Source organism: Neodiprion fabricii, chromosome 4 (assembly GCF_021155785.1).
Source record: "Neodiprion fabricii isolate iyNeoFabr1 chromosome 4, iyNeoFabr1.1, whole genome shotgun sequence".
In the NCBI taxonomy this organism is placed as follows: Eukaryota; Metazoa; Arthropoda; class Insecta; order Hymenoptera; family Diprionidae; genus Neodiprion; species Neodiprion fabricii.
In genome coordinates, this window is record NC_060242.1 from 2,174,395 (window position 1) to 2,196,176 (window position 21,782).

General features: G+C 39.2%; 4 protein-coding genes across 13 annotated transcripts; 2 read left to right on the forward strand and 2 right to left on the reverse strand.

Moving 5' to 3' along the window:
* Positions 1-21: 21 nt before the first annotated feature.
* LOC124180617 (spermatogenesis-associated protein 20) lies at positions 22-21,056 on the forward strand. Of its 7 annotated transcripts, none has more exons than XM_046566357.1 (13): positions 16,034-16,453; positions 16,552-16,924; positions 17,023-17,166; positions 17,262-17,351; positions 17,419-17,661; positions 17,754-17,933; positions 18,015-18,224; positions 18,312-18,504; positions 18,570-18,738; positions 18,815-19,023; positions 19,088-19,287; positions 19,388-19,655; positions 20,492-21,056. In XM_046566357.1, exons 1-12 carry the CDS (start codon positions 16,320-16,322, stop codon positions 19,646-19,648), a joined length of 2,406 nt encoding a protein of 801 aa, XP_046422313.1. In that variant the 5' UTR covers positions 16,034-16,319; the 3' UTR covers positions 19,649-19,655; positions 20,492-21,056. The 7 variants fall into 7 exon arrangements, with proteins under 7 accessions (XP_046422318.1, XP_046422313.1, XP_046422311.1 ...); XM_046566355.1 differs by lacking the exon at positions 20,492-21,056 and adding an exon at positions 19,793-20,411; XM_046566356.1 differs by lacking the exon at positions 20,492-21,056 and adding an exon at positions 19,793-20,411 and having other exon boundaries at positions 19,388-19,652.
* Positions 1,804-12,073, forward strand: LOC124180616. Of its 4 annotated transcripts, none has more exons than XM_046566352.1 (12): positions 1,804-2,344; positions 4,150-4,256; positions 4,868-4,904; positions 5,370-5,539; positions 5,625-5,810; positions 8,117-8,332; positions 8,406-8,655; positions 8,734-9,135; positions 9,211-9,431; positions 9,501-9,750; positions 9,842-10,247; positions 10,358-12,073. In XM_046566352.1, exons 2-12 carry the CDS (start codon positions 4,191-4,193, stop codon positions 10,887-10,889), a joined length of 2,736 nt encoding a protein of 911 aa, XP_046422308.1. In that variant the 5' UTR covers positions 1,804-2,344; positions 4,150-4,190; the 3' UTR covers positions 10,890-12,073. The 4 variants fall into 4 exon arrangements, with proteins under 4 accessions (XP_046422308.1, XP_046422310.1, XP_046422307.1 ...); XM_046566354.1 differs by having other exon boundaries at positions 1,804-2,063; XM_046566351.1 differs by lacking the exon at positions 1,804-2,344 and adding an exon at positions 2,403-2,616.
* LOC124180621 (vitamin K epoxide reductase complex subunit 1) lies at positions 11,372-13,282 on the reverse strand. Its single transcript, XM_046566369.1, has 3 exons — positions 12,944-13,282; positions 12,505-12,602; positions 11,372-12,357 (listed from the first exon to the last, which is right to left on the reverse strand). Exons 1-3 carry the CDS (start codon positions 13,201-13,203, stop codon positions 12,140-12,142), a joined length of 576 nt encoding a protein of 191 aa, XP_046422325.1. The 5' UTR covers positions 13,204-13,282; the 3' UTR covers positions 11,372-12,139.
* LOC124180622 (SUMO-conjugating enzyme UBC9-B) lies at positions 13,786-15,617 on the reverse strand. The gene is made up of 5 exons (XM_046566370.1): positions 15,486-15,617; positions 15,318-15,388; positions 14,792-14,875; positions 14,454-14,716; positions 13,786-14,368 (listed from the first exon to the last, which is right to left on the reverse strand). Exons 2-5 carry the CDS (start codon positions 15,381-15,383, stop codon positions 14,302-14,304), a joined length of 480 nt encoding a protein of 159 aa, XP_046422326.1. The 5' UTR covers positions 15,384-15,388; positions 15,486-15,617; the 3' UTR covers positions 13,786-14,301.
* Positions 21,057-21,782: the final 726 nt, after the last annotated feature.

Genomic DNA, 21,782 nt, shown 5'->3' on the forward strand with positions numbered 1-21,782 from the left:
AGCGGCTGCTCCCCACTCTTTCGATCGTACGACAAGGAGGTCCGGTTTCAGTTATGCTCTCTCTATCTACTTATACCTAATTACGACTTCAGCTCGGTGCACAGACCGCGCAGTCTATCGCTATTATAAGTCTATGCTCGTCGCATATTTCACGCTCTATTTTTCGCGGTCAATGAGGCGCGATTTGATTCAAACTTTGATTTGGAGTTTTTTTTTTTGCCTATCTCGCGAATCACTGGAAACTGGCCTTAGTGCATATGGCTGTATACCCTTCGTATCCCGCAAACGTTGATTGTGAACATAAATGGATTTAGACGCATAGTATGTTTGGAAATTATTGAAATTATGTGTATTTTTACACAATAATTATTCAATTGCACAGAACTCGTCCTATTAAATCGTACACGTATACTTTCAACTGAAAATAAATATGTCTCTGTATTGCAATCAATATAATCTTTGACATTGTTATTAGCAAATGATTAGACCACTTGAAGAAAGCTCCTTCAGATCATTCGCTGACGCGCCATATTCGTGTAGGTCGCCTCTCGCTGTTTAAACCGACACAGCATAAGTACTAAATAAATTATCAGTAGTTCCAAGGCTGTATTTATGTTGTATACGGATAGCTGCAGGCTTTCGTCGTCACAGATTTCTCCGATCGAGTCGGATTTGGCAAGGTCCAGATATCTCCCAGCATCCGACAGGTCCGTCGCGGCAGCGTATTCTGCACGACCACATCTCCAACCAGGAATTTTACGCGCGGTTCCACGGTGCGATATCATTATGCGTGTATACACGTATATCCACTTATACACGCACACCTTTTGTGTACATTTTTGCATACGTAGACTGCGTACGTTCGTATAGAAAGAAACACGCAGGCGGTTATACGGGTCCATAAATATCTTACTATCTCGTTGTATTTAGCCAGACCGGACCGTCTTTGGAGATCTGCACACTTCTGGGACCATATAGGTGAGCTTGTCTCAACCCGCGTGGGTCGCACCGACTGGCCTACCTACGCTTACACTACGCGATTCGTGTTGGAAAAATAAGGCAGCGAGTCCACAACCGAAGTATCCTACTCTCAGTCGTAATGTTTTTTCTTTTCCAGATCACGACAAATTTTTATACAGCGTAGAACAAATGGTATCGAAATTTTGCGGAAGTATCAAAACATAACGCACGTCACTGTATTGTAATTATATAGGTATGTATATACCCACGATACAAGTGGCGGAGACGAAACAATTAACGAGTTGCCAACGCATATTATGCCTGTCTTGTACAGCTGACGTAGGCACTACAGGTATACTACAATTGTACAAGTTTTGTACGTACAAGGTACGTACATACACAACCGTAGTTCTATAAATGTGTATAATAAAACACGGCCGAGTCTCGCGACGCAGAATATATCCTCAGATCTCAAGGTACATTCCTGACCTCTTGACCCATTTTGCCTCCTCGTCATCGGTGCCACAGCTCGAGCATAAGATACGCGGGCCTCGACTCTTGACTCTCAACTCTCAACTTTTAATTCCGTACTGTTGAATCCGAGCGAAACTTGGTACCGTATTACGCACACGTATAAGGTATCCATAGGCATAGGTGGATATATAGACGGCCTTTGCCGACCCCGATGTATCCGCAATATTCGGACTTGTCGCCGTTTGATACGGAGGCTCAGGCTGCAGCAGCTAGTATAACTGACATGAGTTTACCTGTGTACCCGAACGCTGACCACCACCACGCGACCGCCATCCGCGAGCACCGTTGTCGACGAGGCTCGATCTCAAATCTCCGAGTCAGTAGTTCCCAGTGTCACATCCGAGTCGCACATGCCTCATGCCTTATGCACTGTTCACTGTTTTTTATACGCTGCAGGTGTGCGCCAAGTCATTCTTAACGCCTGCGGTTTCATTCAAATTGTTCGAATAGGCCGACCTGCGCGGTAGATCGTCGTTTCTGCAGCGCTTCGTAGTTCGCGGTCAAAGTATCCCAGTGGCAGTTTATACCGCACGACACGCAGCCGATTCGAAGGTGTTTTCGATGTCGCGGTGAGATTTTCGCCTTGATTGAATATTATCCAACCTTCAATGGAAATATCCGCGGTGCAGTGCAGTTTCGACAAATTTCTCCCGTAAAAACGTCGTCTCGCAACTTTTTTTCTTCGCACCTTATTCGCTCACCTACTTTATACGAGAATCGTATTCAAGATGACTAATCAGATGCCAGCATCGACGACGTTATTATAATACTTATCATATTCGGAGAAAGAAAAGGGGAAAGAGATTGGACCGGCAACTGAATTTGTTAAAATCTCGCACAGAAATCACCCGTAAGTTTTGTATTTTTTTAAACAGCATCAATAAATACGCATGGATTTTTCAATCATTATACTCGTATTTTTCAGCGTACTTATATATACAATATAATACTTGTTTTTCATTTCCTTCATAGACACGCGCGAATAGTTTAAATTGCATTCGGCAGACGGTATCGCGAACCAGTAATATTATATAACGGAGCGCGAGTGCGACGAGAACGTGGGAAGTGGCAGGCTAAGAATTTGCACAGTGCATATTATAATGCGGTGTACACATGTCACAGGTATTATGCATACACAAGGTGTAAGCTCAGCTGTGTTCGCGGTGTCAATTTTCGCCCGCAGACCCAAGGAATGAAATTTTGCAAGCGTGCACGCCCGCGTATTTCTAGGTGTACAGGCATAATCATATCCTATACATTGTAACGAAATGGGTTAATTCCCGTATTTGATTTTCGCAAGTTTTGCCTTTTCTCCCTTTCGGCAAGTGTAAAAACTTTACATCAATGATTCTGATTTTCACATATGCGCACAATTCGCACCGCGCTTATATATCAGCCGTATTATTTGCCCGCGGAAAATATCCGACGAACGTCAAATAATCGTGCCGCTCCCACCGATTTTCATTCAAAATGGTCACACAGCCTTGGTGAACAAGCGTCACGTAGTATCCTCGTATAGCCACCCACGATTGCGTCGATAAGTCGCGTGTCATTAAGCGTTCAAGTCTCCCATTATAATAAAAACAATAAGGTAATTAACCAGAATTTCATTTTAAATTTTTTCATAACGTCATGTGTAGAAATTAAATGAGAACCAAGAAGAAAAAAAAAAATGTCACTAAATCGGCAAGATTCAAATATACATTTATATATACCTATACATAATAATATAGTATATTCTTGGATGCAAGACAAGAATGACATTACATTATATTCCTATCCAAATAGAATCCCACATAGTCAATTATGCAGCATCAGAACCCTCGCGGAGGTCAACAACAAATTTGTCACCTGCATGCCTATACATAGGAGGTCTAGCTTTTCCTCTGACAGACTTACGCAAATATTGCGTCTGCGCGCATATAGATTAAACAGATATATACGTACCTATACACGTGGATACGTGTACATATATCAAGGCACACGCACGGGGATTCGTATACGCGCGTTTGCATTGGTAACACACTTGTAGAGTCGTGCACGCCCGTTTTAGCGATCACCATCCTCGCGTCATCATACCTATACACCGATGTTTTCAAAGCTTATATATACGTATGTATGTATATATATTTTACACATATACACTCTCGTAGCTCGTCCTTCGACTTCCGCGTGAGGATCCCCGCAATAGCGCGTAATGACGCGAATAAGTAAAGATCGTACGCCTATAAAATATTAATTTACAAATCATGTACCTATGCAGATATTTTATGTTATAGGAATGTATCATACGCGTAGCTGTGGCTATCGTAGAGACCGTGCGTTACTTGGCCATGCCAGATATGCATTGGATTCGAATTTTCTGACACATCGCACAAACTGTACTATAATAACACCCAGTTTATCTTATCGTTCTGCGTTATTTTTTCCCCTCTTCTTCCGTATACGTGTATTTAGATAAAAAATTTCTTCCGTGTAGGCGGACTAACATGTTATAGCGTACGTAACTTCTATCCATATTTGATTATACAGATATAAGTATACACACACACACACACACACACGTATACCTATATATTATACATGGGTATACGCGCATCATTGTAATGGTAAAAACTAGTTTTATAATCGTAATGAAATTGTTTTGTATTATAGGCACGGGCTTTGCAGCTCGCAGATCTACAGTATCAAATGCTATGGAGGTGATTTCAACGCGGCGATACGAAGCCCGGCCCGCAGCCGCGGCGTCAGTCACTGCGAACGTGAGTTTTCTCGTATCGATGATCATCTTGCCAAAATTCTATACTCTGCAATCACGGCGGAAAAAAATCACAATACATTCGTGATAGTCGTAACGATATATCTGCGTGTTTAAAACTACGAAAAGATCGTATCGATAGGTACGAGGATCGAGATGCGTCACGTCTTGCATGCAGATTGCAGTGCAGATTGAATGACATTTCTTCTTTTAAAGTTTATGAACAAATTCTAATATATCTGGAAAATTCTTATAGAGAATAAATTATGCGACTCGCGTCAAAATATATTACATTCACAACAGGTGTGGAGATATATATGTCTAAAACCAACTTTTCTACACGGATATACGGACTCTTGGGACATTCATCGACGATGATGTCACTCTGAATATTATGTCTGGTTATAGGTGAAACGTTTAAGACTTAGATCATCTACGAAAGACTGCAGGCTATATGTGATCAGAATTCAAGTTGAAAAATACCTACAAATTTCACGCGCGTCTCAGATTTTCTGTATATTGTTCGTAAGAAGTATTAAAAAAAAAAAAAAAATAACCGTAATTATTCTCTTTCTGAATTACATGATCGTACAAGAATTTTTTTTTTTTTTGCAGATCGATCATGAAAACGCAGTTGCTACAGTCAAAGAAGGTGAGCCACATTTTCAGTGAAATGTATAAATTTAATTATACTATTCTTGTAAATGCGGAAAGGAAAATCCCACTCACGTGACATATATACGTATATTTCTACACTTGGTATGGAAATAAATCGACGATATTTGGATTTTCACTTCCTCCGGAACTGCACGCGCAGCCGTTATATGTAAACATCTGATTTCTTGCGGCCCTTTCCTTAAGGAGAAAGCCAAGTCGTGTCGTTCTGTTATATCTATATGTATCATTGAAAGCCGGTCGCGAGAACCGTTTGATTGATTTGTGGACATATATGATTTTAAAGCCGGTGATATTGCGCCTACACCTACATACTGCATTCGAATGTTTGCACATTATACTTATAAACGCAGCAGCGTTTCACTGCGAACAGTCACGAGCCGCATCGCGAGGCGATTATATTCTACAAACTGGATGAATTAGAAATTGACGATAATTACAGAGGAATGGGAGACGCGAAAAAAGAAGGAGATCACGACGACGCGGCAGATCGAAACACGGGTGAAACGGCAGGTTGTCCTCGAGGACGGCGAGGTGGTCGTCGACTCGGGGCCGGTCGTCACTACGAATACCACCGAGGACGTGGAACAGCAGGAGCACACGACCCACGAGGTGGGTTTTGCACGCTTTACAGAAATCCGTAAACTAACCAGGGGGAAACAACGAGTGCATGACCATTCGACGCGTGTAATTGCAGCGCAAGACTGCCGGTGATGAGCCGAAAGAGATCGAGTGGACCGAGGATCGTGCGGGTCACGAATCGTCCGGAACTCCGAGCATATTGCAAAAGGAATCTAACGAGACGGTGGTGAGGAGTAGGGAAGAGATCGAGGAACGCCTCGAGACGGAGGACCGTCAACAACTAGGTGACATCTCCGACGAGGTAATGCGAGCATCGACTATTCGTTGCTCTGTACATTTTAGATTTACCAAGTATGTATGACGAACGAACGAATGAATGAACGCATCGTACGCGAGATGGCCAAAGCGATTGAAAATGAAACAATTGCGTACCTAGGTACGTGTATTATAGGAGGTAAATTCTTTCGCCAATATTTGAACCAAAGCATTATTGTTTCTCGATCTAAATATGGTAGCTAGTCTGTATACAGATAGGTATAACATAGGAATACAATACCCGGTATCGAATTGTCACAGTGCAAAGTGAAAGCTCTTGTGTGTAATAATAGTCAATATGTATAAAGCTTAAAGCAATTTGAAAACTCGGAACACAGCATCCGTTATATACGTTGATATTTAACAATTATAATCGATCGATGCAGATTTCTGTGCAATAAAATATCTGTCTCCTTACAAGTTTTCACCATCGACGTTCGGGGAATCAGTTATTATAGCTGCTACTATTATAATCATCGCGGTGAATCGGTGACACGCAAACATATACATGTAAACCTATGTGCACGTGTAAGATATACGGTACAGTATATGTCAGGAATGAAACACGTACAAGAAACTCTTGATCTTTTTCTCTCCGTTTTTCTCCCTCTCTTGTTCTCTCTCTCCCTTCACTTGATTCTTCGCGGTAGTCTCGGGATCAGTCTCGCGAGTCTGCGAAGGCACCGAGAGTCAACAACGCGTTACTTGTTCCGTGGGGTCGCGGACTGACCCAGACTGATATTAACTGTGAGTTTAGATAACAACCTTGTCGCGATATTACGTACGATAGAAATTTTTCCGAAAATCGGACGGACGGTGAGACGAGTTCGCCGGCTCCAGCATCTTTACATTCGCACAAAACTCACACCAGCTGCCCATCAAGAAACATAGTACCAAAACGATTTTCCAATCAGAAATAATTCGCAGAACGCTAGGTATCCGCTCCGATCAATGAATCGATCGTAAAATTCGAGGCAATTACTCTTTAAGTATTCGTTAAAGCGTTCATGATCGATCTCTTCTTGTATCGTCGTATTTGCGGGCACTCGTACTTGGAGATTCATAAATGCATATCGGTAAACGCGTTTGTGTATACATATAATATACCTCTGTTTAACAAGAACCGCGCTCAAGGTGTGACGAAAGTTGATTTACAATTAGAAGAGGGTTCATCGCTGGGCGGGTGATCCTTCTCCTGTGATCGACTTCATTTTTCCCCGCACGAGTGGTCCAGATTCTTGTTTCCTGATCATCTCTGCCGGTTTTTAGGAGTTCAAGGACGCGGTTGATCGCCAGCTGTAGCCGAGCTGGTCCGAGGCGTAGCTCCGATGTCATCGCCCCCGATTCTGCAGGCGATTCTCGTCTTAAACTGCTCGCAGTATATATTACCCTGTTGCACGGTCCGATCTCCTCACCTTGCGGTCACGTTAGGCGTATACATTCTACTTCGTGTTCGATTCCATCGGAAATTCACGATTTTTGAATCACGCCAAGTGTACAGACTAATTCGAATGAGAATAAATTTCGTGTTTATTGCTCCCAGAGAAGTCTGCAGTTCCTCTCCGAAAAGTCTTAATCTGCACGGAACGATTCTGTGGCCGTGTACGTTACACGTCGATGAAATATTTCTCCGGTTTTTCATCTTGGGTCAAACTATAACGTTTTGAAGAAAGTCCTGAATCCGTGTGAACTAAAAAATTCAAACAAACAGTTGTAGGTGGTAATTGGTAACGGTATATTCATTATAACTCTTGAGAGCCCGTTCGTTTACACGAGTAAATTTGTATGCACAACTCATATTGTTACAATAGTTGTTTAAAGCACGAATTGTCCTCGATTACTTTGTCATTATAAATTTAAAAAGTATACGTTGCAAATAGCGAGAAAGTCTATACAAATAAACTTTGACTCGATGAAAAAGCCGAGGAATAATTAGTACATAAACCTTAATAGTTATCGAATTCATAAATTATACGACGTGATACATCTATCCATCTACTGTACAACGTTATATCGGTATGCAAATCGAAAGCAGGTGCGCGACCTAACGAATGACCTTTCTTTTACGGCTCACCTTTCTGCAGATGCAAAAATAGTCGCCGACGTGAACGCTCGTGTGTATCGACGGTATCGCGGGATTAAAACATTAAATGAATTTTTCTACTATACCGTGATCATATTTACTCATAGTTATTTATCATCAGTTATACACTTTTTGAGTGAATTAATTGTAAGATGCGATTATTGTTTTTGTTGAAAATTCATGAATTTCTTTGTATTTTGTACTCCCAGGTTTATTTGAAAGCTATTCAAACCAACAAGGGAGACTTAAGGGCTGCTCTAGCGGAATCATCAAAGCAAGTTGTGCCTGTAACTGGACCACGTGTGGTTCAGCACACGACGAGAAGTAATAAAGTAACGGACACAGAGAACAAACTACAGAAGAGTCAAATTCAAGCCGATGGTCGTATCATTACTGAAACTAAACGTACCGTAGAACACGAGGAGGTATGTGACCAGTTAATAGGTATACTACAATTTGAAAACCTATCCCTAGAAATGATTAATGGCTTGGTTACAGGTAAATGACGACGAGGTGCCAGATGATAAGGAGGCAGTAGATTATGGGGACGATGAAAAGGAAGTGAGAAAAGAAGGGTCTCACAGGTTTTTAAAACAGAAAGACGAAGAGCTGGTTGACTACGTTTCAGGTGGAGAAAGAGTCGCTCGTGAGATGCGATTCGTCTCTGAAAACACTGAGGGAGAAAGGACAGGAGATTGGCCTCCAGTTCCTACAACGATGCGGACCACGCGCCTCCATAAACACTCTGGTATTCAAAAATGACACTCTTGGTATTAGACTTTACGGAGCTTAAACTTTTCTCGTATTTGAAATAAGAGGTTTCCAGGTCTCCCAGAAAATGTGCCTATCAGCCGTAAAGATGCGCTGACCAAAAAGCCTCTGGACTTGGAAGAGGAGGATGAGGCGAGGAAAGTGGAGACTTCAAAGTGGCTTGAGAGCCATTTTGGAAGCGAATCTCGCTCCTCTCACGGCTCCTTGGACTTGGACGACCCACCTGTTCAAACTGGAACCAATACGAGCTTCATCAATGTAACCATGAAATCTCTACCGATGTCTCCCTCGAGAGATCGAGACAATGGCTGGGACAGAAACCACCTAAGTACATCGTACTCTAGTCATCAGCAGACTCCGACCAAGAAGACGGATAGGCGAGACTCGAATTCTTCAGCTGGGTACTATCACGGGATTAGTGAATGGTCTGAAAGATATCAGAACCAAAATATGGCAGGTTGGTGAATACAATCATTTACATTTTTCATTTTTTGTGCACATATTAATGAAACGTCGCTGATTTTGTTTTTAGAAAAGCACAACTTGCAGGTATCCAATACGTCAATGAACTCTTACCCGGAAAATGCCCGAAGCAATGGACATCAAGAAGCTGGAAGAAATCCAGCTGATTGGACATATTCAAACAGTTATGGATCGTCGCGTCACCAGCATCATGAATTGAGGAATAAAATTGAACTGCAGGATACACCGGAAGCGCCTTCACCCCCACTACGTCGAAGAGCTAGAGAACAAGTAATTAGCTTGCCAATAAGTGTCCCTGACGAGTTTCGAGGAAACAAAATAACGGTGTGTATTTTCTAGCTCTTGGCCAGACAAGAAGAAAAAAATCAGAATATAGGACGAGTAGGCAGTCCAGTTAATGTTGTACAACGAACATGGGAAAACCGGAGCCGTGCCATACAAAAAGAAGAATTTGCAACCCGTAGCGATAAGATTCCGAGCCCTAAAATCTCTGGTGGATCTCGTTCTACGTCACCAATTCCAGCTCAGCCTCCACCAAATCAAGTAACGAAAGCAATACCTCAACCAGTCAACACTCGGACTCCAAAAGGTGACGTTTCAATCGCGTTGATTAGAAGAAAAGTTATTTTGCAAAAAGTTCTTGCAAAACTCATATCTAAAGTAAGAATCTCTGTTCTTAGCAACAAGCAGTTCGAAATACAAGATTGGCGAGTCTTTTCGAAAGCTGGTAGGCAAACTACGATCAGCGAGCTCGGAGAGGAAAACCAAACGGAACAATACAGCTTCGTCTGTAACGCAGACTGACCACACATCAACTTATCTTCAGTATAATGTTATTGATAAAAATATACCTCTGGTGACTCAGTCGGATTTAGAAAACGAACCGCCGGAACGACCACCGCGATCCCCAAAAGCAGCTAAAGCACATTGGCAGCAATCTAATGAAGGAGGTCCACCTGTCCACAGATATTACTTGGGTGAGGATCCATTCGGAGGGAGCATTTATGGACGTGAAATGGGATACAGCGGCTCCAAACCTACAAGCAGACATCATCAACAATCAAGTCGACAAGATGCTGAGCCAAGGTAAGCATCACTCTGATATTTGTAGCAATTTTTACATGAGGCCAGAAACACTCGAGGAAAATATAATATTTAGCATATGTAGTGTCTTGAGTATTACCTATTATGCACAGAGTTGAGCCTACAAGTTCTATCGGTCGATTCAGCAAGTCTACAAGTCGATTGGCAAATGAGTATGACAGAAACGAACAGTTCCGGAGCACACAAACCCTGCCACGGAAGTTGCACACCCAAAACAGGCAACCATATGCATCATCCTCAACATTGACGCGGCCCCGTTCCAATCAAAGACAGCAAAAGTCTCAATCTCCACCAGCGATAACGCACGCAATAAATAATAATCGGCAGTATGGAAGTATGATAAATATTTCTATCAAGAACACAGTGACTTCGTCGAAGTTAGCAGCGAATAATGCAAGCCCAGTGCCCAGTAAACCTGAAAGAACTTATAAATCGTCATTATTGAGAAGCAAAAGCTTCAACGTCGAAGCCAATAGAGAAGCAAACGATCCTTCTGTTCCCTACAAGTCGAATTTGCAACTTAACCGTCTGGATGAAACTCCACCACTAAAAAGTCCCGGAATTTTGGCAAGCATAAGCCGTAGTAATCGAGATTTATTTAAGGCAGCAAAGTATGAATACTGATATTTGCATTTACAAGATGATACTTTGACTGCCAAAAGATTAGCTTGGAATGATGATTTATTTGCCATTGAAAACAAATTACTTCTCTCTATACATCCCAGAGACGAATTAAAAATTTCATGCGTAATGTAGTGACTGTTATATAACCAAAATATATGTAAACATACATAATCTGTAAGAAAGCTGCAGATAAATATTGCCACTGTAACAAATGAGTTTCGTTTTAATTGTGTATGCCAGAATAATTATTTATATTACGATTTGGCATCAAAATTCTCACTACATCATTGGTATTTTCAGCTCTCGATCAGAACAGTAGCTCAGACAGGTGATTGATGATATGTGCCTTGAAAGATCATTCTAGTAGGATTAAATTTATGCTTTGCAACCGATTAATTACATAAGTAACGTCACAGGTTTAGACAATTGTAACTTTGTAAAGTATCGTCGAGTGACTAATGTAATATTTTTTTGTTACACAATAATAATGACGTTTAAAGTGTTTAGAATTGAAAGATTAACGTAGTTGCTGAATAATTTACATAAAGGATACATGGAGAAATCCGGTACTGTAACAACAGTTTTTGTTCTGAATCCAAGTCTCTTTAGTAAATGAACAGTATCAATGCTTACACGATCAATTACTTTTACTTTGTTGTATCTTCACATAAGTTGATATTCGTTTTTAGTAAGACCTGTATTTTATGACCCAGCCAATACTCAATTAATAATAGCAAGAAATGTAACAAATGTTATTCTGTATAGATATATTCACCCAATATTGATTCATACTCAGATATCTTTAGATATATCAATCGTGTTCTAACCAAATTTTTAAATTATTAATTATGTGTTGTGTTTAATACTCGTAATATACATCATATCAATTTGCAATATCAAAGGATACTCTATATTATGTATATTATGATTAGTTGTAGGCCTCAAATTTCATAATTCATTGAATATTTATTGTCGCAATAATGAAATAAAAGTGAGAGTAACAAGTTATTGGTGAAATTATTCTCTAATAATTCCAGTTTCAACATCTTTCAATTCAAATGACTAAATACAATTAATATGAAGTAGTTTAATACGACTTTAAAGAGAAATATGTATTTATATACAGACCGAGTATATGTACAATATAATAAGTCAATAAAATATTCAATATTTTTTTACCTTTATTCTATTCTCAAACTTGTAATCATCTGACTCCTGAACGTATTGGTTTTAGGTAGTAAAGTAGCTCATTAGTTGGCCTTTCTTTTCTTTGGACTGCCTTCAGACAAAAGATTAAATTTACGGACTGCAAGAGTTAAATTAGCAGCGTTGACCAAGTAAGTACTAATGCAGACAACGCATATGTCCTGCAATTTGTAGAGGATAACGGCGAGGTAAACTGAACCCATGTTAGCCAGGACCCCCAAAATCAGGAGCATTGTAGTTGCAGCAAGCGTATTAGAGACACCTGTGAAGAAGGGAAACACATAATAATTTTCAACATCTAAGGATTTGGAATAAGTTTAAATCAGTATATACTAATACTTTGTGCATTTATAGAATGTCAATGTGTCTCATTTTTAAAGTAAAAAAACAAAACTGAAGAAAAGCATACTTAGTAATGCGAAATTGACGAAAAAGACCAGTCCATAGATGCTGTTGGGAAAATAGAACGGCGAATTCTCTGGAATGATGCCAAATCCTTTTCCATATCTGAAAAGCCATTTAAAAAAATGTACTACAGAACAAATATTACGACTCCCAGATTTTCAGTTTTGTAACAATGACAATTTGTACAAACACACTTGAAGGTTAATAACAGATTGTTGACGTTTTACTAGTTTTTACATTAGTTGCAGCATGGATTGTTCATCACTAGACAGATGGAAAAACAGTTGAGAAGAATTAAAAATTTTGTGGAATAGCAACCTGCAGCCAATTTAAATTCGGCAACGCGATAAGCACGTTGGTTTTTATAGGGCATGTTAAAACTACAGGCTGGGTCATGAACTTTGATGCGATAATTCTTGGAAGAATAACGTAAAACTACTCACTCAGACATGAAGGCTTTGGTGCAACTGATATGTTCGCTGATATCACACATGGCTTCGTAGGAACTGTCGTGTTCCTTCGATGTTTCAACGATGTATGCATAGTAGGATAATGCAAATCCAACAATGCACGATGACACTATCCCCGCATTTATTTTACTCACCGAGTTGAACAGCATGTTTGAATTTCGAACGCACACTGCACGAGCACCGACAATTGACACACTATACAAACCGCCGCCGCCGCTATGAGCAAAGTACATCGGGCGAATGTAAGGAAATACAAAATACGCCCCACCATCGCGGTTCGCGGCTGCTACGCAGCTACAGGTTGCTTCTCGGGTCCGGCGCACACATGCGCCGGCTTTGACGTGGATTAAGAAGATTAAAGCGATGGACACAGTGTCATCTGTGAATAGCAGATTTCATTGATCGATATATCAATCGATGACTTTAACCTACTTGCGCATGAATAGCCATTGAATATTTTAAATTACTAGACTTTGCTCGAGGCAGCGTGCTGAGCAATTTATTACATGCTCAATGAACATCACTCCGAAATCATAGTGACATTATTTCCAAGTAAATGTCATAACTTCATATTGTGTATAATGACGAGAATGCAGAAACTATTTTGAAAGGCTTGAAATTTGGTTTGAAGTAATGAGACTTCGATTTAAAATTCATATTAATTTTTTGTTTATTGATTTTAATCGACAGAACAATGTAAAACGATATGTGGAATATTTTAATGATAAAAAAAAACAAGAAAAAATAAAAAAATAAATGTAATTTCCTCTCTTCACTATATGACGTCCTTTTCTGAGACTACGCTATCAAAGCTCCTATTTTTACACAAATTTTATTGGATACATCGAGTATAAATACTTAGAGACAAACATTAATCGACTCAGCTTCCTAGAATAATTTTATAGTATAATCATGGTTAGATTTACATCTGCAAAACCTGATCTTCGGTTTGCGCATAGAGTCATTATAAGTCTAACGATGTGTAACACATTTTTTCCTCTTTTCTTACATGTACATTATATAATGAAGGATAATTGTCCTTGGCATGGATTTCGAATAGGATAATTATTAATTTATCAGGCAGAAGATAATCTCACTGATATCGAGCACTCGTTGATAATAAACAATTTCATTGATAATTATACATAGAAGAAAATAAAATGATGATTCTGTTTATACTTACCTATGTATATGTATGCAACTTTTATGGTCATGTAAATTGTAAGTGGGGGAAAAATTATTTGTATATAGTTTGCATTATGTTATATTATATTTGTTGCAGGCTTAGAAAATAAAGTTTTGCTTTGTGGTAGGTGGAACGTTCGTGTTTTTTATTCTTGCGGTGCCATTGCTCTTGCCTGCGCCTTCACTCGTTTTTCATATTCCAAACGATTCTGGCTGCAATAATTGAGTTTCAATAAGTGATGTTGTCGCTGTAGACTTGGAAAAAAAAAACTCAATCTATGCCTCGTTGAGTACTCACCAGTAAATAGTGTAAGCTTCTGCTTGGGCGGGATCTTTAACGTTTGGTTCATTAAGTAAATCTTGGATTCCTAGCAAGATTTGCTTGATTGTTATGGCTGGTCGCCAGTCCTTTTCTTCATCTAGGAGAGATAGGCATACAGTACCAGAAGGGTAAACATTAGGATGAAAAAGTGGGGGCTCGAATTTGCATTTTGGCGGACTGGAAGGATAGTCGTCTTTGAATATCATTCGCAACTTGTACAGCCCGCCTTCCCATGGAGTCTACAAAGAAAATTACCATCAGATTTTAATAAATTCAAGGCAGATTTTTAGGAGCAACGACTTGCAATATCTTACAGTTTTCTTTCCAGGTATAGCACATTCCCAGCTCATCAAATTAAGTGTTCCATCTGGATTTTTTGTAGGCCGAGCTACAAAGCCCTGTAAGTAAACAAATGAAATTCAAAATCTGGCCGCCTCTGGGTGTTTGTAACAAATTTTGAGCATGTCACATACAGCCTCGGATCTCAGCACAAGTAATTCGATAAATGAAGATACCCAAAAGGAATAAGAGATAGGTTAGGTTTGGTTATCTGGTTTCAGAAGAAAAATTTTCCCATTCAAAAACAAAAAAAATTTAGACCACTTGAGGTAAAAACGATGAGATCGACCTGTGCACTTTTTACATGTGTGTGCGTGTGTATGTGGACGACAATGTTTCATGGCATGATTTATGTATTCGGAGGGTTTATTATGCCCTTACGGCCAGGTAATAATGGGAGGGATGGTTGACTAGGTAAAATGGTTAACTTGGGACCATCCAAATGACCCGGTTTCATCCAAAAGTGCAATGCAGTAATAGAAGTGACAAGATAATACTTACAAATGGATGGTCTTTCCTCCATGCTTTTCTCTCCTCAGCGAGTCTGGCGATCGCGATGCCTGACATTAAATCTGCAAAATTAGTCCAAGCTTAGCAAGGCTCTCCGTGAGCTTAATCGCCGCGGCACGTGGTTATTTGCTTGTAATGTTAGCACTTTGGTACACACACCGTAGGTTCGAATGCCTTGGCACTTCCTAAGCCCGAAATCCGAATTTCGCAACGACTCTTTACGCTTTTTAGCGGCAACGACAAATACGATGAACCATGGAGAACGCAGTGTGTTCCGATTTTTGATGTGCAGTGTGCACTTTTCTACTGTACTCAAAGCGTTTACAATTGGCTGCACTGAGTGCGTTTTCCCTAGATTTACGCCTTTGCCATTAGTTGAAAATTAGGGAAATTGCATGCGCACCCAGTGCAGCCAATTAAAAACGGATATGCATTTATTTCCCACATTTTCAAAATGAAGGAGCTGAAAGGCTTGTGCTTATCTGATTAATCCGTATTGAAAAACCAGCTGATCGACAGCTTTTCCCAAGCCTTTCTTTTCGAAAAGTTGGGAAACAAAAAATTGCACCATTATCAAATTATCCCTAGGAATCCTGGGTGATAACGTCGATCCTTCGACCGGATGTAAGCTACTTTGTATGAGGAGTATTTAACACCACGTTGCGGTTCTCAGCTGGTTACATAGCCACGGGGAAAAGGTAGGTCAAACGTCAAAAACTATCATCAAAACTGTCAGACCAAATGCAAAATAGTGTATGTGATAAATATTTATACGCACTAACATGCGAACGAATTGGTATAGGCTTTGGTATAGGTATACGTGCCGTATATAATCATGTGTAAATAAAATTGCGCATACACGCAACACGTATACCTATGAACGTTATTATCTTTTTCTCACTTTGCGATAAGGTTAATTTGAAACTCGTTATATAATTATTCAAGTGAAAATTACTCAATAATTATTATTTATAATATTATATTTTAACACATATGTATGTTATGATTCCGCGAAGATGTTCAATATGGACATCAATTCGTCGCTTTTCTTCTGAACATCAATTCAAAAAATTCTCCGCCAAGGACATTAAACTGCTTCAGGTAGTCAACAACTATCATAGCAAAAGGTTCGTATATCCATGGAGAGAAAATTCGTAAACATGATAAAGCCAACAATTGGTTTTAAATAGTCTGATAATGATATTTGTTTTACATTCATTTACAGATATATTCATAGTGAACGGTTATTCGTTCCTTACAGTGTAAGAATGACCTCGACGACGGTGAAAGGTGAACCTTCTGAAAGTAAAACCCAAAATAAATTGGCATTTGAGAAGTCTCCTTACCTTTTGCAACATGCAACAAATCCTGTTCATTGGTTTCCTTGGGGTGACGAGGCAATCGAAAAGGCTCGGCGTGAAGACAAGCTTATATTTCTGTCAGTTGGATATTCCACCTGTCATTGGTGCCATGTCATGGAGCGGGAATCCTTTGAAAATCCTGAAATCGCGCGTGTTATGAATCAGTTTTTCGTCAATGTGAAAGTTGATCGTGAGGAGAGACCTGACATTGACAAAATATATATGACTTTTATTCAAGTAAATATACACATGTTCATTTAAGATGTCATTCTATAAGTTATGTTAACGAAAATATCTAAAAGAAATAACTCATTTCCTGCATTAAATTGTTTCAGGCTATTTCTGGACACGGTGGATGGCCAATGAGCGTATTTTTGACCCCCGAATTGACCCCTGTTACAGGAGGAACCTATTTTCCCCCTGTCGACAAGTATGGTCAACCTGGTTTTAAAACTGTATTGACGACCGTTGCACACAAAGTACATATTCAACGTGATATTTATCTGCCAAGTATTCCATTTTTTCATCGATTTATTCCTATTATATCTCCAGTGTTGATATTTGTTGTTTACAGTGGATTGAGAGCAGGAGTGATGTATTAAATTCTGGCAACAGAATCCTTGAAGTATTGAAGCGATCCGTTGGTGTGGAAAGTCTACATAAAGTATGTTTGCTCTACGGTAGAGCAGCTTGGAAATTTTTGCTGAGTCAAGTTTATTTTCTATAAACAGGAAGCAGCTGAGCCATCAGTTGATTGTGGATTAAATTGCGTGCAGCAATTGGCAGGCAGCTATGATAACGAATTTGGCGGATTTACAGACGCCCCAAAGTTTCCCCAGCCAGTTAATTTGAACTTTCTATTTCACGCCTACTCGAGGGATCCGTCAAGCGAATCTGGCAAGGAATGCTTGAATATGTGTTTAACTACTCTTACCAAAATGGCTAATGGAGGGATTCATGATCACATTGGTCAGGTACAGCCACCCGAAGCTATTCCTACCTTACAATTTATTGTGTATTAATAAAAAAGAATTTTTTTTTTAATATTGAGAATAATAATCTTCAGGGGTTCTCACGATACTCTGTAGATGGTAAATGGCATGTACCACATTTTGAGAAAATGTTATATGATCAAGCTCAGCTTCTACGGTCCTATGCAGATGCTTTTGTTATAACAAAAGATACTATATTTGCTGATATTGTCGACGACATTGTCACATATGTTACCCGAGATCTGCGTCACCAGGTCAGTAGCTACTGAACAGAATAAAAATAGAGCGGTACTATTTTCTTTCCTTTTTTCAACTATATGATACATTTCTTCCAGGCAGGTGGATTCTATAATGCAGAGGATGCAGATTCGTTACCTTCTCACGATTCTCGGGAAAAAAAAGAAGGTGCATTTTACGTGTGGACTTACGGAGATATAAAAAGTCTCCTTGGGAAACCCATTCCCGGAAAAAAAGACTTGGAATTATCGGATCTATTTGCTTTTCACTACAATGTTAAGCCTGAGGGGAATGTTGGTCATTTGCAAGTTCGTAAAATCAATTTTTGAACTTGCTACCATCACATCAGCTTCCTATTATTGTACAAGGACTCGAAGAGTGAATCATTTTTCTAGGATCCTCACGGAGAGCTGAAGGGACAGAATGTACTGATAGTCTACGGCAGTTTGGCCGAGACTGCCGAGCATTTTGATTTAAGCTTCGAAGATGTGAATAATTATTTACAAAAGGCTCGTGAAATATTGTACCAAGTCAGATTGAAGAGGCCCAGGCCTCATCTGGACGACAAGATAGTTACATCATGGAATGGTAAATATTAAAGAGTATCCAAATACCTACGTTATAAAAAAATATTTAAAAAAATATACACACAGGATTAATAATCAGCGGATTGTCAAGAGCTGGTTTTGCATTGAACAACAAGAATTACATAGAGTTTGCTGTGAAGGCGGCTGCCTTTGTTGAGCGTTACTTATTTGACGCGGAGAACGGCTTGTTATTACGTAGCTGTTACAATGGGGGAGGAGGTATAATTACTCAAACGTGAGTCAGTCTGTCAAAAGTCGTTTTAGCGATAGAGAAAACACTGACTATTACCTGATGAAATATAAATATTTAGGAGTGTACCGATAAATGGATTTCATGGTGATTACTGTTTCATGGTCCAAGGGTTGCTCGATTTATACGAAGCAACGCTGGACACGCACTGGCTTGAATTTGCTGAAAAATTGCAGGATATACAGGACAATTTGTTCTGGGATCCTGTAGCTGGCGGTTATTTTGCTACAACCGAGGAAGATCGCACAGCAATTCTAAGGCTTAAAGATGGTTAGATCAAGATTACATGGTAATTGGTGACTAGATGCTAGTGTATAATATTACATTCTTACAGATCACGACGGAGCCGAACCGTCAAGTAATTCTATAGCGTGCAGAAATTTGTTACGATTGAACGCCTACCTCGATCATGCGGAGTTCAACGATAAATCTTCCAAAATACTAATTGCATCCAGAGAATCTCTTACGCGTGTTCCCGCTGCTCTACCGGAACTCGTGTCTGCTCTGCTACATTACCACGATTCAATGACGCAGGTGAGTACATAACGTTCGAATCATAAGATGTTGGCAAAGCCCTTGGTAACCGAACGAACGCAAATGACAAGTTTCATGCCCGACTCTCTGCTTCTTCAAGATCTACGTGGTTGGTAAAAAGGACGCTGCAGATACGACACTGCTACTGAATGTTATTCGTGAGAAATTTGTTCCCGGACGGGTACTACTCTTAGTTGATCACCAAGATCCAGAGAATATTTTATTTCGCAAAAGCAAAGTTATCCTCAACATGAAGTCTCTCAACAATAGAGCAACGGTCTACGTATGTCATCGTCACGTTTGTTCGCTACCAGTTACAGAACCGGATCAGCTTGCCAGGCTTCTTGACGCAAAACCATAGATCAACAGTAAGTTATTACCTAAAATTTATGCATATGTATAAATGAAAAATGTTGTTACTGTTGTGAATATACATTTATGTATTCATATGGTACGTAAAAGTATTTTGAAAAGTATTTAGTTTTTTTCTTACTTTCGCTTTCAGAACTAAAAATACTTCATCACGAAACTCAATTACGTAATTTACGTCTAAGCCTAACCACAGGGATTAACAGATTTAAATAATAACATTGAGACTGTTCAATAGCTGACGGTTCAATTGATAATCACATTTTAATATCTTGTTAAATTCTTAGCTGATTTACAGTTCAATACTAATGCAATATCAAATATTGGTAATCAAGTAACCAACTGCAATCAGGTTTTAGAAATTTTTTTAATTATTTGTTGCATCCTTGTGTGATATTACGTAATTCTTTTTTTGGAAAATTTGTTAGTTAAAATATAAAGACTCGAGTGAATTTTGTAATTTGCAACTTTTTCACGAGATTCACTGATCGAACAAATTGTTATTCCGAACTTGAACGCTTAATGGATCCCTGCACGTCTAATGTGTTTTATTTCGAACTCTTTTTTTTTTTTTTTTTTCTATCGTCGAGTCTGCAGCCACATTAATCCGCCGATGCTAATCAAAGTTTACTATAAATAAGCGTTACATTTAGAAGACCAGAAATGTATGTATATAATTCAGACGCAAGAATAACTTATTTCTGCGTATATCATGTATACCTGCGTCGAAATAAAGAATTTGATATTATAAGGTTTATACAGTTCAAATATTTACGTGTATTACAATGCTTGGCAAATGTTCGCTACGTTTTGATTCCTTATTTTCTATTTCCAGATCCGCAGGGAATTGGTAATTGATTAGGAAATTATTTGTTAGTTGAGGGAATTTGCGGATTACATTGCATGCTCGGTAGTTTTGCACGTGCGAAAATTTAAAGCAGCTAAGGTTCGAGCGTTTAAAGACTTGAACTTCGTGTATACATATGCGTATAACGTTTCCGATTAGAACATGGTCAAGACGTGGTGGTTTATACGGTTCTAAAATTAGGGTGCTTCAACGGGCGCCGTTGCGATGCGCTACAATTTTGTTTATATGACTGCCTCTAGGAAAATATTTTGGGCTTCGTATCATCTTATGGATTGCTGCTGGCCGATGCCGCTGCCGATCCTCGCAATAACATTACGTCTAACGGAAGAAAATGCTTTGGAGAATTTTCCGAATTTACGTGGGAACGATGAAAAGTTGGAATTTTACGTGACGGACGACGATTCCGGTACAGGATATGAATAGCATTCTTCGAGTCGCGGAATGCAACGTCCGTCGCTCCGAGAAGTCGTTTCAGATCAGAGTGTAGGAAAGAAATTTTTCTCCAAAAGCCAAGACCCTGAGATTTAACGTAACTTGAGCTTAATGTGAAATATTATTATCAAAGCGCGTGATAAAAATTCTCAATCCAAACGATCGGATTAACTCTATAAAAGAAATACCACCGCGACTTAATTTCTAGCGTGACGTAATGCAGAAACTGTTCTTAGACACGTTTTATTGCGGAATAAATTATTTTCACATCAACAATACGGTGTGTAAACTGGGACTTATTGTAAAAAGCTTGGCTTTTCGACCGTGAAACACGTTTTTATGTATATCCAGGTATTTTAGCGTTCTATTAATACGCTTGAACAACAAAGTTGAGGAAGAAACCACCCCTGTGATATCACAGCAGGCAAAAAACATTCCATAGCTTCCCCTTCCCCCCTTCCCCCTACCCGTCAACCCTCTTTAGTTTATCTATAATCAACCGTGTATATGTTTTTTGGTAAACCTATAGTAAAAATCGATCGCTTACTCTCCTCCTTCGTGTAATCAGCAAAATGCATTATAAAAGCTCGCCCTGGTGAAAATTTCTACCGCTACTACGAATTTTTACAGAAATTGGGCGATTTCGTATTATTTAGTAAAAAATTATAAATATGCGTAGTTTTTCGCAAAGAATTGTTAATTATGTAGATTTTTTAACGAAAAAATACAAATTTTCGTGAAAATCTACAAGTTTTTATGATAAATTTACAGTATATTTACAATTTTTTGTACAAAATCGTACGAAATGTCGCAATTTCCGTGAAAA

What these genes read in the sequence shown, in the direction of transcription:
- LOC124180617 (XM_046566357.1), top strand. Translation starts at nt 16,320, where the DNA reads ATGTATGTTATGATTCCGCGAAGATGTTCAATATGGACATCAATTCGT. An exon ending in TATATATGACTTTTATTCAA is followed by an intron (nt 16,925 to 17,022) that starts GTAAATATACAC and finishes AAATTGTTTCAG; the next exon opens with GCTATTTCTGGACACGGTGG. An exon ending in GATAGTTACATCATGGAATG is followed by an intron (nt 18,505 to 18,569) that starts GTAAATATTAAA and finishes ATATACACACAG; the next exon opens with GATTAATAATCAGCGGATTG.
- LOC124180622 (XM_046566370.1), bottom strand. Translation starts at nt 15,383, where the DNA reads ATGTCAGGCATCGCGATCGCCAGACTCGCTGAGGAGAGAAAAGCATGG. An exon ending in CTATACCTGGAAAGAAAACT is followed by an intron (nt 14,717 to 14,791) that starts GTAAGATATTGC and finishes TTTTCTTTGTAG; the next exon opens with ACTCCATGGGAAGGCGGGCT. An exon ending in GAAGCTTACACTATTTACTG is followed by an intron (nt 14,369 to 14,453) that starts GTGAGTACTCAA and finishes CAATTATTGCAG; the next exon opens with CCAGAATCGTTTGGAATATG.
- LOC124180616 (XM_046566351.1), top strand. Translation starts at nt 2,595, where the DNA reads ATGCGGTGTACACATGTCACAG. An exon ending in GCGCCTCCATAAACACTCTG is followed by an intron (nt 8,656 to 8,733) that starts GTATTCAAAAAT and finishes AGAGGTTTCCAG; the next exon opens with GTCTCCCAGAAAATGTGCCT. An exon ending in CAACACTCGGACTCCAAAAG is followed by an intron (nt 9,751 to 9,841) that starts GTGACGTTTCAA and finishes CTCTGTTCTTAG; the next exon opens with CAACAAGCAGTTCGAAATAC.
- LOC124180621 (XM_046566369.1), bottom strand. Translation starts at nt 13,203, where the DNA reads ATGTACTTTGCTCATAGCGGCGGCGGCGGTTTGTATAGTGTGTCAATT. An exon ending in ACCAAAGCCTTCATGTCTGA is followed by an intron (nt 12,603 to 12,943) that starts GTGAGTAGTTTT and finishes ATGGCTTTTCAG; the next exon opens with ATATGGAAAAGGATTTGGCA. An exon ending in CGTCAATTTCGCATTACTAA is followed by an intron (nt 12,358 to 12,504) that starts GTATGCTTTTCT and finishes CCTTCTTCACAG; the next exon opens with GTGTCTCTAATACGCTTGCT.